Below are 19,172 nucleotides of genomic sequence, written 5' to 3'. Positions count from 1 at the left end.
TACAAATATCTTCTTTTTTTAAAAGACTGGATAATAAATATTATTATTTTGATTATTATTATTATTTGATTTCATTTCGCTAATTATTAATTTTGTTATTATAATTGAAGATTAGTATTTGCAACTTCATTTCCATGAGTAAAAGCATAACCAGTATTATTTTTTGAAACCTTGTTTGACTTTATCCAAGTGAGAAAGGGGAGTTTACCACGAGCCTTTTTTTGCTTCATGTCGACCACCTTGAATTGTTCCATGCCTTGAGCACCGTTCATACCCTTCTCGGCCCATGCGATCTGGTCGGGCTTGCCATTGACACGCTCGAGTTCTTGGACGATCTGGTAGGGGTAGGGGAAGAAGTCACGCTGGATGATCTTGTAGAGACTGTCGGGCACGAGACAAATGATGGGGATACAGAATAGACCGAGCCAAAAGAGGGGCGATGCCCAGAGATGGTAGGCGATTTGGTAGACCTCACCTGTGGCAGATGCACCAGCAGCTTGGATCGAGGCGAGGATAGCTTGCCAGAGGAACCAAATGAGGATGCTACCCCAGATGGAAAAGTGGGTGAGCCAAGTCCAGTAACGAGTCTCGAGTGCGAGCTTGAGGTTGACAGTGATGACGACGAGGATAAAGATGGTTTGACCCATAGCCCAAATATCGAGTGTTTGACCGTTGGAGAGAACGTTGGCGCCATAACTATAGATACCATAGGCCATGAAAAAGATGACGACAGAGTGAGACCATCCTTCAACGAGCCACACCCAAAGTACTTTGAGGTTAAACTCTGAATCCTTTTGGCCCGACTTGTAGAGTTGGGGGTATTGCATGGACGACTGGGCAGAGACATCTTGATCGAGGATGGCATAGACAATGATAGGGAGACCGGTGAAAATAACGTTAAAGACGGCGATGGAAAGAGAGTCGTAGATGGTTTGAGCGGAAAAGGCGTTAAACAAACCAAACCAAAACTGCGTCATGGCAAACACCATGTTTTTGTAAAAGCAGTAGAGGATGAGGCGACTGTTACGCTTGTAATCCCAACGACCGTGTGCGACGACCAACTTGTAGAGGAAACGGAACTGGGCGATCGAGTAGTCAGATGCCATAACAGCCTGCATACCTTCGTTACCCGAGATACCGACACCAATGTGTGCTGCCTGAATCATGGAAACATCGTTGGCACCATCACCAATAGCGAGCGTGACGGCACGCAATTGGTCACGGACAACCTTGACGACTTGTGCTTTTTGGAGTGGGGTGGTACGACAGCAAATGACAGACTTGCAACTAGATGCGAGGTCAAGGAAGTTGTCCTTGAGTGACCCCTCGAGTGCAAAGTTGAGACAGCTGCCCTCGACGACGAGTGCAAAGCCATTGTTGGGGAATTCAACTGGATTGTCGGAAAAGTAGGCGTCATTGGCACCGTTGATCTGTTCTTCCACCTCTTCAACAGTCTTGCCGTTGAGGATGATGATCTTCATGTCGGATGTGAGTAAATGACACGAGAAACCAATATTGATGGCAGTTTCTTGTTTGTCACCTGTGAGTACCCACAATTTGATGTTGGCTTTGGCCAAGTTGGCAATAGCTTGTGGTACACCAACTTGGAGCTTGTCTTCAATGGCTGTGGAACCGATGAGACAGAGGTCGCGTTCAATGAGCTCGGCAACCTTGTCGACCTTGGCGTCACGGTCTTGGATGGCCACGGCGGCCTCCTTGTACAGCTCGTTCCACTTGACATAGGCGTCTTCTTCAATGTAGGCGTATGCGCAGCAGAGAGTACGGAGACCCTCGGCAGCAAAGTCTTGCAAAAACTCGAGTGTGACGGCTTGAATGTCGATCATGTCCTTGCGGAGCAGTGGTAGGACGGTGGTATCGGCACCCTTGGTGTAGATGACAATACGGCCCTTGGGATCACGTACAATGACAGACATACGCTTACGGTCGCTGTTAAACTCGAGGATGTTGAGGAACTCGTAACGGACAATCTGGCCACGTTGGTTGACCAGCACTGCAGATGGTTCACGGTTGTAAAAGGCGTAGCCGAGGTTCTTGGCGGCGGTAACCAAGGCAGCTTCATCGGGCGAGCTGGCTTCATAGACAATGACCGAGTCGTCGCGGTTGGGACGATCGGGGATGACGCTGTGACACACTGACAAGAGGGTAAGCAGCTGGTGGATGAGTTCGCTCTGCTCGGAACCGGCCTCGTTGAGGTGGTCGAGGAGACGACGGTCGCGGAACCCAAAGTTGGGGTCTGCGCCAGGTAGCGGCTCGCTCATAAAGTCGGGCACCTTGTTGATGCTGCCCGAGTACGAGCCCTTGCCGTCACCAAGCTTTAACGAGTCGACCGAGTCATAGTTATTGGTCCCGCTGTTTTGTGCAAGACTATACGAACCATAACTCATACGACCAACAGAGCACTTTAAAAAGTCCATTTGGTTACGTGTAAGTGTACCGGTTTTATCGGAAAAGATGTACTCGATTTGACCGAGTTCTTCCGACAAGTTGGATGTACGTGAACGTGCAGGTGTGTCTGATTCAGCATGATACATGTCAAGATCCCAAGAGATAAAGACAGCCTGTGCAACCTTGACCAATTCCAAAGACACATACAATGAAATAGGAATCATAACGGCAAAAGTAATCATAAATGTCAAAAAGTTTTTGGCTGCGTCTTGTGTCGACTTGTCGTTGAATCCCAAATACCAAGCATCCACCTTGTTTTGATTGGTCCATACAATACTAACAATCGTAGATATCACACAAACTACAAACATTACACTAAACAAATTAATTAAACCTCTGTTTACTAATTTTTCCAATGTTGATCTTTTTGATGGTGCATCAGTTGAATCTAGAAAAAAATAAAATTAAAAAAATAAATAAATAAATATTTCTTTTTCTTTTGTCTTATTTTTTTGTTCTCTTTTTGCTTACTTTGCATAATTTTAGTATCTTCACCAGTATAAACAACAGAACCATAAATCCATTCAGTATTACGTAATACACAACCACGTAAAAGGGTTTGACTATTGTTGAGAGGGTATTTGGTGTCGTTTGGATTGGTACCCAAAGCAATGGCACCGTGGAAAACGTAAATGACATTGTTTGGATGTTCGCATTCGATGAAACCTCTAAAGAGTGATAGATCCTCTTCATTTCGGAGGAATTCAAATGTTTGTGGAATGGCCTGACGTTGCTTGAGATTGGTTTCACCATCAAGATTCGAGGTTTCGATATAACATACTCCATGTTGTTCAGAGCTGTTTAAAATCACCAAATCTGCTGGGAATCTTTCTCCCTTGTTCACCTTTACAACATCTCCAACCTTGATCTCTTTCCATGGTATTTCAATAAATTCTTGTCCTCTTAGAACTTTTCCTAATAAATTATTTACTTTGTTATCTGATTGTCTACGTTTCTAAAAAGAAAGTAAAAAATAAAAAGAAAAGTAAAGTTAATATTAAATATTTGTTTGTTTTGTTTTTAATTTAATTTTTTCTACATACCCAATCTTCAATACCTTCTTTAACAGCAGTAACTGCTAATACAAAAAGTAGAGGTAACCAAGTAGTATATGGATTGACTGGAGAGATACCAGGGATGAGTTGAATGATGGCAATGACAAGGAAATAAAAGTTGGCAACTCTTCTAAATTGTTCGTACAAATTCTTTGGGATGAATGACCACACAGAGTACTTTGTCGTTTTGATACGATTATCACAAAACTTGGAGACGATGTTTTGTGGACCGTCGTTGATATAGATGCTACGACTGTTGCCAACGTATTTCTTCTTTTTGTGTTTTTTGAGAGGCTTGGCCGATTTCTTTGGCTTGCTATTACGCAACGACGAACTCTTTTTGGGACCTGTTGGTGAGGTTCCCTTGGCCTTGCCACCACTAAACGATGGTGACGAGGTTTGTCTTGTGGTGACTCCATTATTGCCAATACCGTCGCTACTATCGCTCAAACTACTCTTGCTGCCACTTCGGCTGCTATTGTGTGATGACATGCGTTGTAATTGTTGTAATTGTGAAGATGATGATGGTGGTGATGATGATGATGTAGTCGTAGTCGTCGTTGTCGTAGATGTTGATGTTGAACTATTATTGTTATTGTTATTTGGTGGTTGACTTATACCATCAGCTGATTTGGCCGATGGCAATGGTACATTATCATTATCCATAATGGTCGGACTCTTTCCAGACTCTGATCCGTTATTACTTTGTTGATCTAAAATCCAACCTCTATTTAATTCTATAGATTATTCAATTGATTGATTGAATGTTAATATCTAAATCTAAATCTAAATCTGCCTATTGTAACTGTAACTGTGTATCATCAAACAATGTATCCTGTCGTCTTCTTCTCTCCTCTACACAAATAAAAATAACAATATCGTATAGTATATTAACTATAATATTGTTGTTGTCTTTGATAGATAGAGATATATAGATATATGTGTATGTGTATGTGTATCTAATATACAAGTACGAGAAATGTGAAAAAGACTTTTAGAGTATGATGGATGGATGAATCAATTCTCTCTACACCTACACTACTACTGAGTTGTTGGTTGGTTGTTGGCTATTGGTGGTGGTGTGAGGTGGGTGTGATGGAGAACGATGAGAAATGATGAATGAAGATGGTGGTGTGTTGGCAAAAAAAAAAAAACTTTTTTTATGAGGGTGCGATGGGCTGTTGGTGCAGGCTTCTTTGTTGTCAGGGTGGTTATGAGATGCAGCTCAGCGCCCAACGACGAAAGAATGCAACAAACAACAAAGTGTGTGAGATAAAATTTTAAAAAAAAAAGGTAAAACCTCCGATAACGTGTGAAATTGGTCTAACAAAAAAAAAAGAAACAAGAAGAAGAAGTTTTTTGAATTTCGAGATATTTAGATAGAGAGAGAGGGAAATGGTACTAATATGGTCGCCTAAGTTTCATTCATTCTTCTTTGAATCTTTAACGGTTTGATATTGCCGATCGAGAATCAAAGATACCCACGAGGGTATACGCACTGCGATTGGGGGATTTTTGTAAAAAAGATCCGTCGACATGGATGTTGGGCAAAACAGATAGATAAAGGGGGCATGGATGGATGGATTGAATATAGCCCCATTAAAAAATGTCATCGCGTTCATATGATAGGTATTGTGTCATATCATCGAGTAAATACGTGTATGAATGAACAAAAGAGGGAAGAAGAGAGAGGAGGAGATGATGGATAACTAACTGTATTGTGTATGATAAAGATTTGAAGCTTACCTTCTGATGAACTGGCAACATCAATATTCGTATTACGATTATTATTGTTGTTGTTGTTGTTTAAGTCAATATCTACTAATGTATCTGTGGTATTGGTTGAATCAATACCAAGTCCTTGAAGAGACGCTGGTGGGTTCATCCCACCGCCTTCTCTATGATCCATTGTGCTATATCTTTGTTTTATAAAGATCTATTCTATTCTATCTATATTGATTATATATATGTATGTATGTATGTATGTATTCTTTCAAATATATGTAATAAAAAGAAAGAAGACTATAGTTGTTGATTCTGTTGGTTTGTTCAAAAACGGTCGAAGGAAGGGAAGGGAGGACGATGGTTTAAATTTTGTATGGTTTCAAATTTTTGTGTTCAAGATAAGATTGCAAAGAATGGAAAGGAGGTAGGTTGTTAAATTTAGGTTGTTTTAAATAAAAGACAGATGGAGAAGAGAGAGAGAGAGCAAGAGAGAAAGAGAGCAAGAGAGAGGAGAGGAAGGAGGCAAAATAAAGATAAGATAAAAGTGAGAGTTAGTTAGTTGTGTGAACACTCTTTCTCTTTTAATATTCTCTCTCTATAATCTTTCATTTTCGAGATCATCATCATGAATGTTCATTGTTTGTTGTGGATGATCAACAATCTCCGTACTATTATCAACCTTCCGTGCGAATGACGAATTGATTGAATGAAACTAGTAATAACCCCCATTTCTAAACAAACAAACAAACAACCCCCACCAACAATTTTCGTCTTTTTTAAACATGTTGGTAATGGTCATGGATGGTGTTTGTTTCTATAATACTAAGATAACAAATGGTATAATGATTATGGATTATTTACCTTTTTAAAAACAAAAACAATAACAACAAACAAACAACAAACAAACAAATTATGGATAAGTGGATAGGGAACGATACCATTATTAAATTTTAATCTATCTATCTATCTTCTATCTTCACTCCTTTTCTTCCTGTTCTACCATTTCCACTCTTTAATTTCCACAATCTGTCAAATCTATTGTAATGCCAACACAAACAACAACAACAACAACAACAACAACAACAAAATACTATTATTATTATTATTATTATTATTATTAACCATACCCTGTATGATTTCATACTATTTCAAAGGTACTACTATTATTTTGATTCTTAATCTATTCTAAAAGAGCTCTATAATTTGGTTGTTGTTGTTTAAACTATGATATGTTTGATTTTTAATATTTAAATCTACTTTTTCAGATATTATTATTATTATTATTATTGTTGTTATTATCCTATCCTTTCTGCTCTTCTCCTCCTTTCCTCTATTCTATTCTATTCTATTGTTGCTAGCAATATTTTCTATGGTACTGTTGTAATTAATAATTTAAAAATTACTTTATAAAGTGGAGTATATTTCCAACTTTGTCAATAAATTCCACCCTTCCTTCCTTCCTTCCTTCTTTCTTTCGTTTACTCTCTCTCTCACGTTCATTTCATTCCTACCCAGGTTTTTAATTAAATTTAATTTAAAACCTCTACCACACTGAATTTAAAGTATAGTGTGTGTGGAGGTGGGGATGGTGAAAACAGTGGGTGAATTGTGTGAGTGAACTGTTGTCATATGATTTGTTGATAACATATCTTTGTTTTCCATCCCATCGAAATCGATTCGATTCTCTCTCTCTCTCTCTCTCTCTCTCTATCGTTTATCCATCCAATCCAATACACATTTATATTTTTCTTTAAAAGATGGATAGTAACTAACTCAAAAACCAAACTAAACTATTATTTTATATTATTATTATTCATTCACGAATTTACCTTTTGTTTTGTTTTGTTAAATAAATAAATATTATTACTATACCTATTAATTAATATTATTAAAAGGATAGATAGTAAAATAAATAAATAAAATGAATAAATAAATAAATAAATAAATAAATAAATAAATAAATAAATATTATGTTGGTTGTTGGGGGTAGAGGGTATAATAGTATTAAAACTAAAATAGTGATTCTGATTTACAAACAAACTATAGTTTTTGAATGAACTTACTATTGTTACTCTGCTACTCTCTCTCTCTCTCTTATTGAATGTATGTGTACAGATTATATGTACGATACTCTATTTGCATTAAAAAAGACAACTAGGTTGTAAATGAAGATTTAATTAATAGATGTGTCTTTGAAAAACGACTTTTTGGGGTTGTCCCTTGAACCCTTAATTGGGCACTACTATCCCAACCTTGTGTCCAGAAGCGAGAGAGACAGACAGACAGAGACAAAGAATATGACAGTTGGCGCGTAATATGTAACCATCGAACACTCGAACTACATGGTTGTTTTTTAATTAAAGTTTCCAAAATAGGAAGGTTTCCCTGAGTATTCAAAAAAACCCAAAAACTATTTCGGCATAAACTCGAGTGCATGTTGTTGGATGATAACATGTTTAATTTCATAGTAGCTACTACTGCACACCATTTCGTTGAAGAACCATGGTTTCTTACTACCACTTCCACTTTTTATTTTATTTTATTACAACGTCATAAATCGATTTATTGATGATTTTTATCAGTGAAAGACTCTTTCTTGAAAGATCCAGACGATACATGAGATCGAATGACATAATGGGATAACCAACCAACTATATTATAATATAATTATTATTATTCAATTATCAATATGATTTACTTTAATTAATAAATATATTTATAAAAAAAAAGAAAGAATGATTTCTTTTCTTCCTTTTTCTTTTTTCTTTTTTTTTTTTTTTTATTATTTTTTTTTCCAAGACTACATGTTTGTTTGTTTGTTTAGATTCCCATTGGAGTAAACCAAATTTTAGAGAATAAACTTGTATCTTTTTCTTTTTCTTTTTCTTCTTGCTTTTGTTGTTGTTGTTGTTGTTTTGGTTTAGATGCTTGTTGATTCATCTGCATCCCAACCTTTGATGATGAATTTAATGTACAATTATTATTATTATTATTATTATTATTTAAAATATTTTGATTATTTGTTAGAATATTACCATTATTATTATTGGAGTTATTGGATTTAAATGGTGATGGTGAGGAAGGATTATGGGTATTTGATCTCTTCTTGTTTAAAGTGTTGTTGGTTGGAGGAGTCATGAACGAATGATTGTTGGCAGCAGTGGTAGGTGTGGATTGATTATTACCCAATAATTCAAATCTTTCCTGACTACTTGGACTAGCTATTCCTATTGGACTATCAAATGAACCAAGTTTCATAGGTGATGATACTCTAATTGGTGATTCAAATAAGTTGGAGTGTAGGTGTGGTTGTTGACGATTATTCAAACCACCAGCAGTAGTATTTAGAATAGTTGGACGTCTTCTATTTCCTACTCCTCCCTTAGTTGCTGATCTCTTTATAGTTGTCATTGGACTATTGACATTAACATTTAATGTTGGATAGTTATTATTTGTGTCACCAAGTGGAATGAATATAGGTGACATTTGCATTGGCATGATTCCACCACTTGACCCAATATCAGTATTGATACTAGTATCGGCCATACTAATATCCATCGACATGGATTGATTAGATGAAGATGTCAAACTTGACGCACATCCACTCTTACTAATACCACGTGATCTAGGTGGAGTAAGTATCTTTAACAATGGAGTTGATGATGGTGGAGGTGGATTAATCATTTTAAATGATTGTGGTGATGACGCTGATGATGTAGCTGGTTTGCTTATTACACCATGTTGGTTAAAATGCGATGACGTTGATTTATAAAGTGACGATGATGTAGATGACGAATACAAAGAGTTGTTTAGGTTGTTGGAAACTGGAATGGAAATGGGTGATGAACTGTGTTGTAATGGAGATGTAGATGGAGCAACTACTGCGGCTACCTTTGGTTTAAATGGTGATACAGTATCTTGATCTTGATCTTGACCATGATCATCATCAATCATCTTTTTCATTGTGAATGGACTTTTAGATTTTGGTGTTTTCATTTGTTGTTGTTGTTGTTTTCTAATTGGTGTCTTTGAAATGGTAATTGTTGACGTTGACGGTGATTGATCAGTCATTATACCAGTAGGTCTAGTAGTAGAAGTCATTTCCTTCATTTCAAATTGATTGTCACCATTTTCATTATCAACACTTTTGTTACTACTGGTAGTTGATAATGATGTTGATGTCTTGTTGGTATTACCATTCTTGTTGGGTTTAGACCCCTGCTGTGGTAGAGTAATAACCATTTTTTTATGGGCAATTGACTTTCTAGTACTGTTGGTACCTTGACCTTGACCCGGGAGGATGGAGGGTCTACCATTACCATTTCCAGAACGAATAGATTGTCTTCCAATAGTTAGTTTACGTGCAGATGTTGACATTCTAGGTGTTGCACCTGCACCACTACGATGGTGAGTATTAGATGGAGTTGATGGGACTGTGGATGTGGACGTCTCTAAAGTTCCATCGGGATTCGAAAATGTTGAATGGTTGACAGGAGGTCTAATTGATTTCCGACCACCGCCTGCAATTGATTGTCTGGCAATCGACTTTCTCGCCGTCGTTGTTCTTTGTGTCTCGTGAATAACACGACATGGTTGATACCCTTTAGTTGGTACCATAAAGAATCGATTCTTTAATTTCATTGAGAAATCTTTTACTCTATTTGTGATTGATGAATTAGTAGCGGTTGTTGTAGCAGTTGTAGTTGTATTATTTGTAGTTGTTGTAGAGGTAGAGGTAGTTGAGGTTGATATTTGTACATTGGGATTATTGGGATTATCAATATTATTATTAATATTTGCTTTGATAGGAGTAATTTTAATTAAATTATCATCAAATGAAGTAGAGTTGGATGGCATATGTGAATCCAATGGATGGGATCTAGTTGGAGTAGATGGAATTGGATTATATTGTTCATTGTTATCATTTTTAATCTTTTTATGATTGTTTTGGTGTTGGTTTTGATGTTGTTGTTGATATTGATTCAATGATCCATCATCCAATCCAAGTGTATAAATAATTTTCTCAAATAGTGATGTTGAAGATGAGGAAGATGAAGTTTCAGACTTAATTTCACTTGCATCTCTTTTCTTTTTACTTGCTGATAATGGTTGTTGTTGTAACTCTTTTTCTAAAATATAAATATATATATATAAATATTAAAGGGGTTGATTATTAGATTAAAGATAGGTAAGACAGGTTCAATTTTTAATTTAATTCTATCTTTACCTTTTTCAAATAATTTTTCAGCATGTTTCATTTGATCTCTGATGGAATAGGAAGTGGCCAACATTAGTATACTATCAATACCACCGATATCTTCAAGTGGAGGACGTAAAAGGAATGGGAGTAATCCCTCTGCACCCTTTTTCTTGAGTAGTATCGATTGAGATGACACTAGAATCGACAGAGATATTCTAAACAATGCAGCAATACCATCAAACATAATTAAATCCCATATACGTAAAATCATTCCCCAATCAGGTAACGTTGTAAAGAAACACATCCACCATGGTGTTACATATAATAATGGATCAATTCCATTGATTTTCTAGAAAGAAGAAACCAAATAAAACAATAATTAATTAATTATTTTGAAAATCATCTAAATTATTAAAAATTTTGATTGATACATACCAAATGATTACCTAATTGATAATTTTCAATTTCCAATACTTTTGCAAATAGTTTACTATCGGATATTAGTTGTGGCATACCTGATATGTAGTAACCCATAGTCTCACGTTCCAACAATGCAACAAGCATCCAAAATGCATCTTCCACCGATAGATACATAACAAACACACCTGCTATATAGGACATACCTTGACAATACCCTACTTTTTTGTTATGATAAGAGTATGCTTGTAATACATTTTGTAAATCTTTTTTGCTAAAAGTAATTAAGAATTGATTAATTAAATAATGGAACTGGAAATAATAATATTATTATTATTATTTTTGAATTTACATACCCTCTTTTTGAAAAGAATCTTTGATGATTTGGATAGGTACGAGGAATATCTAATAATATTTGTTCGGTATGTTCATTTTCACCTTGACCATAAAGTTTGGTAAAGTAGTTGTTTGGATACATGTCTTTGTAGTATTTCATATTCAACATTTTTCTCCAAACGATCGGTCTTGCATTCATAGGTATTCCCTTTGACGTTAAGTGTAGTAATCGATCTGCATTATCTCTGGTCCATTCATTCCAATGTATAACTATATTATTCCATTCTTTTTCTTTTTTCGTTCTCCTATAATTTTACACGCCAAACATAAAACATAAATATAACAATAGATTAGACATTTGATTAAATCAACCAACTAACTAACCGTGTCCTACATATGTGTATACTTACTCTTGTTCATTCATGTCTTGTCTTTCTCCAATTCCACCACCTTGATTCAATGATGGTGTCGATGAGGACGACTGATTCGAATCGGTAGCAACGAATCCATATCGATCCAAAGTGGCACCCTTTTTTGTTGGTGATTCTGGTTCATAATCATCAGGTCCAATCATACTATTATTATTAATGTTATCATCTTCTTCACCATCAATATCATCGTTGTCATCATGATCACTATCACCATGATCATGGTGTAGATCTATAGATGTATCTATAGCCATTATTTATAAATCTATTTTTGTTGTTGTTGTTGTTTGTCTCTCTATCTATTATTGTTTATGATATATATTGATCACCATAACGACTATGTATATCTCTCTTTCTTTCTTTCTTTCTTATCTTTGTATATATATATATATGTGTTGTGTACTGTTTAATGTTGACAACTTGATTATTATTGTGTTGTGGAAAACGGTGTGTTGTGGATCAAAGTTACAACGACATGAAAAATTTAAATTGACGCGGCAAAAACAGACAGATACTTTTAAATTTACAAAAATGGTATTTACTTTATTTATATTTATATATTTACAACACTGGTTATTATTTACGATGTATTAGATTATTGAATATTAATTCTAAATGATTGTGGAGTTAATTCTTGTTGTTTTGGAATGGTGATTAAAAGGATACCATTTTCATGTGTGGCTGTGATTTGAGTGATATCAGTGTCGCTTGGTAACTGGACTTCACGTGTAAATTTACCGTATAATGATTCTTGACTATTATATTTATATGTTGATGATGATGATGATAAAGAAGATGAGGAGTTGGATAAAGATGATGAAGAGTTGTTTGAATTGGATGCTTCTTGAATTAATGGTTCAGATGTAGTTGTTGATGGTGGTGAGCTGATAATATTAATTGGTAATGATGATGACTGTTGTTGTTGTTTGAATGGATCCTTCTTTTCACCAGAGATTGATAATATTTGTTCCTTTTTAATATCAATTGATAGATCCTTCTTTTCAACACCTGCCAATTCAACTCTAATCAAATAGGAATCACTACCATTTAATATATCAACTTTTGGTGAAAATGTTGTAATTGGTTTAATAATATTTGGTTGTTGTTGTTGAGGTTGAGGTTGTTGTTTTGATTGATATTGTTGTTGTGGTTGTTGAGCAACAGGTTTAGCTGGGACTTGTTGTTGTTGAACAACTTGGTATCTTGGCTTAACTTGTTGTTGTTGTTGTGGTTGGTATTGATGATAGTATTGTTGTTGTGGTTGATGTTGTTGTTGATGTTGTTGATGTTGTTGTCCACCACGATGAGAAGGAGGTAAAGAGATACCAAATAATTGTTGTAACAAAGCTTCGGCAGTTTCATCAACCTCTGCTCTTTGATTATTCTTTGGTTTGATGTTATCATAATCGAAATAACCATATCCTACATGATTATTGTTATTATTATTACTAACTGATGGCTTGTTATTATTATTATTGTTAACAGCGGCGGCAGTAGTAGTAGGGGCAGTAGCAGTGTGAGCTTTAGTATCCTTTGACGATGGATAAACGTATGAATAGACGGCGGGTACTCTTGGGGTAAATTCTAAATCCATTTCTTTTATGATTTAATTATTATTATATTAAGATATATAATGTGACGATAGGTGTATGATTGTATGATTGTTTGGTTGCTGCTGCTTTGATAATACGTAATTAATTATAACTGATCTTGATAGAGTTGTAATTAATTAACCTGTTGTTATTATTCTTTTAGTTTGATGAATGAATATAGAGAGTCATCTTTGATGCGTTTAAATAGCAAACTGTGACAACGAAGACAGAGTATTCTACAAACATTCTTTGATTACATCGAAATAATGACGTTACTCCCTTTGAGAATGAATCAATAGTATATAGAAAATGAAGTAGAAACCACCCAAAATTCAACTGAAAACTCGTGTGGAGTTGGAAGAAAAATATTAAAAAAAAAATAATCAATTTGGAATGGATGTGTGGGAGAATTGATTGTGATCATAATAATAATAATGCATTGTCGTATTATTGTGTTGAACCATTGGGGAGGAGGTGATGGATGTTCATATACTGAAGTGATCAGTGTTTGAAAATGAATGAATGAATGAATGAATGAATGAATGAATGAATTTGAATGGATGGTTATACTCAAGAACCATTTATTCAAGTTTAAACTATTGTTGTGAAAGAAAGAAGAAGAGAGTTAAATATGATGACCCCTATTATCTTGTCCTGTCCTACCAAGTCCGTTTCTTTATCCTGGGAATAATTATTAATTAATAATAATAATAATAATAATAATAATAAATCATAATAAATGTGATCCAATCAATTGAATCAATCTATCATTATTAATCAATATTATTTTATTTTATTTATTTAATTTCAAGACAACCCAAAACAAAACTAAAACTAAAACTATTTTAATATTTTTTTTTTAATTTTTAATAGAAATATTTTATTTAGTCAATGGAAACAGTAAGACAAATTAAAGATAAAATCACAGGACATTATATTCCAACCAAAGTGGATTACTTTAGTTGTAAGGAAGCTGGATACATTTTAGTGGAAGTGCCAGGTGTAGAAAATATCGAACTAAAAATACATAATAGAAGTTTAATAGTGACTGGTGAAAAGAAACCTCTCATCCCTCTAAACTCTACCGTCTATCATATCAAAAAGACCAAAGATCAAGAGATTCAGTATGGTCCATTTATGCGTCAATTCTTATTACCACAGAATCTTCATAGAGCTGGTATCACAGCTCATCTAGATAAAGGTATTCTCAAAATCACACTTCCCAAACAAGAACTTAGTTCATTTACTTTAAATATTGGTCCTCAAGCAATTCAAATGGATCAATTATTGTAAAGTAACTTAATTAAATAAAGTTGTAAATAAATAAATAAAGTTGTACATATAAATATGTTTGTTTTAAATTATATTAAATTAATAATTATTCGTTTATTAAATGGGGAGGAGAGGGGGGATGGGAGGAGAGGAGGCACCGAGTATAAATGATGTTGATTTGATTTAATATCAAACTATACATTGGGCTCGGAGAAATGAAATGTTATTTTTAAAAAAAAAATAATAATGGTCATCATTATTTATCAATATTATTATTATATGTTGTGAAATTGGTATATATAGATCGAGAATTGGTTAAATTTCTTATTATTATTAAATTATTTGATTTACTATTATTATTACAAATTTGATTGAATTAAACAATTACCAATATGTTGAATTCTAGAAATTGATCTTTCCATTCTATTTATAGTTGTATTGTATCTTTCACGATGATGAGTCATTAATATTCTATTATGTAATTGTTCAAATATTTCCAATGCTAAATGTTCGAATGATTCTGGACATGCATTGATAAATTCTTCTCTTGTCCACATTAATAGATCAGATCCATTTTGACACTCAATATTTGGTAATTCGATATTATATTGTAAATTTGATTTCATTTCATTTAAAAATTGTTTTGTATGATTTGGTTTCCATTGTCTTGGATCTAAATAAAATTAAATCAAAATTGTTAATTATTTTAATTTTTAATCAAAAAAAAGTAGATCAAATTATTATTTTAAAATTATTTGTGATTGATTACATACTGAGATCATTATAATTTAATTGATCAAATGATATTTCATTTTGGAATCCCATTTGACTTGAAATTGAAAGGATATTTGATCTTGCTAATTTATGCATTCTTTCTTTTTTTTTTTTTTGAAAAGGTTTAAATTTGATTTGGATATGGATTTTGATTTGGATTTGGTATTTATGGAAATAGTTGTTTAAAAGGTGGAGCGGAGTAATATTATTAATATTAAGATTATTATAAAATATTTTTGAATGATTGTGAATGAATCTTTGTAATTGTTTCTTTTTATAGTAGGTAGGTAGGTAGAATAAAAAAAGTGATCTTGTTGGGGTGTGATAGGATTAAAACGTCTTGGTTGTTGGTGGTAGAGGAGGTGGGTGAAGATTGGTGATTAATGTTCACAGGTTGTTTAATTATCAATTTATTGGTTGGACGGTGAAGTTAAATATATAATATAAGTTTAAAAGAGTGTGTAGCAAAGCAAAGGACAAGGACGTTAATTTAAAAACAAAAAAGACGGGTGTCTGTGCTAATATATATTTAATTTAATTGTGTGATGATGGAGGGAGAATTTTAAAATATAATTTGTGTGATGGGAGGATTGGTTGGGATTGGACAGTCTGTCGGTCGGCTGGTAGGGATCACACAAATGAATGAGCGGAATGAATGGCTGGCTGGTGTTTAGAGTTTGAAAGTTGAAATTTAAAAACAAAAAGTTAAACAACTATTGTTATTGTTGTTGATGTTATTTAATTTTATGTGTTGTTAGCAGCTCGAGGATAGGAGGATATATTGTGTTGAAATATTTATAAAAATTTAAAATATTTGTAGATAAGAGTATGTGTATCAATAGAGTTAGTGATGATGACCTACTGGTTGCTGTCTTTTTTTATATAGAATTTTGTATGCCTCTCCCATTTATGGTTAGCAAGGGTATCATGTCAACACCCTCACTCACTCACTCCTCCTCGTCGTTGTTGTTATTATCAACGACTTTGGTGTCTAAAATTACAATATCTTCATGGAACCACCCCACCACCAAACCAAACCAAACCAAACCAACTACACACACACACACAGACACCCACTGTTTCAATTGTGTCATCGGCACAAACACCACCCCACACATACACACACTTATTTTTAAACTCGGTGGTTAGCTCTCCATGCTAGTTAATAATAATATTATTATTAATATTATTGGAATGTACGACGGTATAGTCCAAGTCGAGCTCAAAGGGAGGTGAAGCGAATAGAATGAGTAGTAGTGGTGGTGGGTATGAATTGGTACATCATCTTGTATCTCGAGACTTGACTAGACTTGACTAGACTAGACTATAATAGACCTGTTTAATTCCTACGTACGCACGAGAAAGAGTGCCCGTGTGTCATGTATTGTTCTACTCTTCATCCACACGAATTAGTGGCCACAACCCACCGACCGACTGACCAAAGTATTGGGGTACTCTTAAGAGTATACTTTTTCTCTTCAATCAATAGAGTAGACAGGCATTGGGTTGGTTGTTGCGGGGTGGATGGGGAAAAAGAGTAAAAAGTTATTTTTAAATTCAATTGAGATATCTCTTTCCTATTTTATAGATCCTATTTCGTCTGCCAGTGTGTGTGTGTGTCGGTATTATTAATATTGTATAATATATCACCCCACACCACCATAAATGACTCGTCAATTAAATAAGGTGAGACAAAGGACTATCTTTTTTGATTCCATTTCCACTTTTTCAATTAATTAATTAATATACGTCGCTTCTCTGTCTCGGTCTCCCCGTTTAAAGTAGTAACAATCTCGAATTGTTTATACTATATTCGTCAAGGTTTGAGATTCAATTACTTAAGTATATTTTAGAGAGATTGTATGGTATCAACATGATGTCATGCCAACACACACAACATTGACATTCCAAACTGGCATTATTGACAATATTTTGAATCTTTTTGATCAAAACCAAATTATTATTACTGTTATTATTATTATTTACAAATATGATTATTTATAGGTATATTATATACAGATTTGGATTTGTTTATTTTTGTTGGTGTGTGTTGAGTTGGTTTAGTTGGTTTAGTTTGGTTGGTTAAAATTTATGATAATGATTATATTATTATTATTATTATTATTATTTACAAATCAAGATATCTTGTTATTGTCATTGTGTCACTAATGTGTTATTATATTTCTATTTCTATTTCTATTTCTATTTCTATTTCTATTTATATTACATATATGTTTTGTTATTTTCCAATTAAAGGTGGAGGTTTAAATAAAGTATTCCAAACCATATCTACAACACCTCCACCACCTGTACCACCACCTGCTCCAACACCACCACCACCTGTACCATCATTACCTCCAGCTATAGAAATAGAGTATGGGAATGGGTTGACAGTTGATGAAATCGGTGGGATATAGGATCGGTCTTGATTGACTATTGAAATGATTTTTAAATGTGTTTCTGTGAGTTGTTCCAATAGAACATTAGTATCCATCGAAGGTACCAATTGAAATGATATGATCCATTGCTCCCAACACACATTTTCATTGCTCGAAAAGAATGTTGTCTTTTGTCGTTTCTCAAAGAATGATATCGACATTTGAGCAGACTTTGCCTTTCTCTTGATGATCGATGACAGCAATTCTTCAGACTTGTCTTCAACGTGTTTCAAAGTAGGTGCATCGTCTATACGAACAAATGAAAACTCTGTACAATCCAACGTCACATCTTTAGGTTTAATATATCCCAAACATCTCTGATACAATATACTATGCATTAAACATTGTGCTACTTCTTTTAATTGTGAATATTGTAAATGCTAAATATAAATATATAAACATAAATAAACATAAATATATATATAACTATATAGTTAGTTATTGAATAGAATATATATCTTTCTTCCTCTTCTTCTTCTTTTCTCTATTCTTACAATTTCTTTTAATATATATTGTTGAGCATTCATTCACCACGATCTTTTTAAAGAATCTTCTTATATCTATCTATGTCTATTCTATTCTATTCTATTCTATATATATATCTATCTTGATGATAACTTATTACTTTCTACTTGTAATTAATTTATTTGTATTTTTGAAAATGACACAGCTGATATGATTTTTCAAGGAGTCAATTATAATTCAATAATTGAAATGAATATGTTTAGTTTAGTTTATTTCTTTTAAATTAGTTTGGGGGGTGTTTGACAGAGGATGAAAAGAAAGGGATCCCTCTTTTTCGCATAACTCTGAACAAACGGGTTTAAATTAAATTGATTCCGGCAGAAGTAATTTAGTTTGGTTTGTAATGATGTTTTATTCGAAGTAAGAGAATGTTTATGCGTTCATTACGAACGATTGCAACTTCTCTTGAAGAGTATTTTAAAGATAACTAATTTTTTCAGGGTTCCCACAAACATTGGTTGTAGGCTGAATATTTGTTACTCAATTTATGGTACCTCCACATGATGGTGAGTGAGTGCTTCAGTCACCCACATGATCATAATGAATACCACCTCTGTTGAAGATTTATGAATGGACAATAGAAAAACTGAAAAAAACCAAGACACCATTTTTGGAACTTGTGGATTTATGAGTACAATATCATCATGAAGTAATTTGTGTATATATACCTTGTCAATGATAAATTAAACAAATCAACGAGAATTTGTGTGGTGTATAGGTCAACACAGTTAGGTAGCTGGTTATCTGTCTTGATTGTTGGACAAATGTCTTTTAAATTCTGGATCAAATGATTTTTAAAGTATCAAAGTGATAGTAGGACACCTAACCTTGTCCATAATTATGATATAGGCTTAAATACTAGTGGGTGTGGTTGGTTGATCCAAGCAAGAAATATTTCCAACCCGATCTTTGATATGTTTCGTTGACAACGAGAAAATGGAGTT

At 34.0% G+C, this 19,172-nt stretch overlaps 6 protein-coding genes across 6 annotated transcripts; 1 reads left to right on the top strand and 5 right to left on the bottom strand.

Moving 5' to 3' along the window:
- Nucleotides 1–98: 98 nt before the first annotated feature.
- DFA_10674 (P-type ATPase) lies at nt 99–5,430 on the bottom strand (the record flags this gene model as incomplete). The annotated part of the gene is made up of 5 exons (XM_004351265.1): nt 99–2,854; nt 2,938–3,421; nt 3,510–4,248; nt 4,349–4,376; nt 5,268–5,430. 5 exons carry the CDS (start codon nt 5,428–5,430, stop codon nt 99–101), a joined length of 4,170 nt encoding a protein of 1,389 aa, XP_004351317.1.
- A 2,636-nt stretch (nt 5,431–8,066) lies between these two features.
- DFA_10673 (RabGAP/TBC domain-containing protein) lies at nt 8,067–11,881 on the bottom strand (the record flags this gene model as incomplete). The annotated part of the gene is made up of 5 exons (XM_004351264.1): nt 8,067–10,375; nt 10,474–10,795; nt 10,882–11,137; nt 11,220–11,504; nt 11,610–11,881. 5 exons carry the CDS (start codon nt 11,879–11,881, stop codon nt 8,067–8,069), a joined length of 3,444 nt encoding a protein of 1,147 aa, XP_004351316.1.
- A 341-nt stretch (nt 11,882–12,222) lies between these two features.
- Nucleotides 12,223–13,221, bottom strand: DFA_10672 (uncharacterized protein; the record flags this gene model as incomplete). The annotated part of the gene is made up of 1 exon (XM_004351263.1): nt 12,223–13,221. One exon carries the CDS (start codon nt 13,219–13,221, stop codon nt 12,223–12,225), a length of 999 nt encoding a protein of 332 aa, XP_004351315.1.
- A 432-nt stretch (nt 13,222–13,653) lies between these two features.
- On the top strand, nt 13,654–14,542 carry DFA_10671 (uncharacterized protein; the record flags this gene model as incomplete). Its single annotated transcript, XM_004351262.1, has 3 exons — nt 13,654–13,725; nt 14,108–14,508; nt 14,533–14,542. 3 exons carry the CDS (start codon nt 13,654–13,656, stop codon nt 14,540–14,542), a joined length of 483 nt encoding a protein of 160 aa, XP_004351314.1.
- Nucleotides 14,543–14,850: 308 nt separating this feature from the next.
- Nucleotides 14,851–15,361, bottom strand: DFA_10670 (uncharacterized protein; the record flags this gene model as incomplete). The annotated part of the gene is made up of 2 exons (XM_004351261.1): nt 14,851–15,164; nt 15,265–15,361. 2 exons carry the CDS (start codon nt 15,359–15,361, stop codon nt 14,851–14,853), a joined length of 411 nt encoding a protein of 136 aa, XP_004351313.1.
- Nucleotides 15,362–16,212: 851 nt separating this feature from the next.
- DFA_10669 (DUF1649 family protein) lies at nt 16,213–18,230 on the bottom strand (the record flags this gene model as incomplete). Its single annotated transcript, XM_004351260.1, has 5 exons — nt 16,213–16,256; nt 16,390–16,423; nt 17,550–17,992; nt 18,035–18,083; nt 18,198–18,230. The coding sequence occupies 5 exons, from the start codon at nt 18,228–18,230 to the stop codon at nt 16,213–16,215; spliced, it is 603 nt and encodes a 200-aa protein (XP_004351312.1).
- Nucleotides 18,231–19,172: the final 942 nt, after the last annotated feature.

Source organism: Cavenderia fasciculata, assembly GCF_000203815.1.
Source record: "Cavenderia fasciculata unplaced genomic scaffold Scf_EUAJFUG01CK1KI-5, whole genome shotgun sequence".
Taxonomy (NCBI): Eukaryota; Evosea; class Eumycetozoa; order Acytosteliales; family Cavenderiaceae; genus Cavenderia; species Cavenderia fasciculata.
The sequence above is the reverse complement of the archived record's forward strand: the minus strand, read 5'-3'. Positions and strand labels throughout refer to the sequence as shown.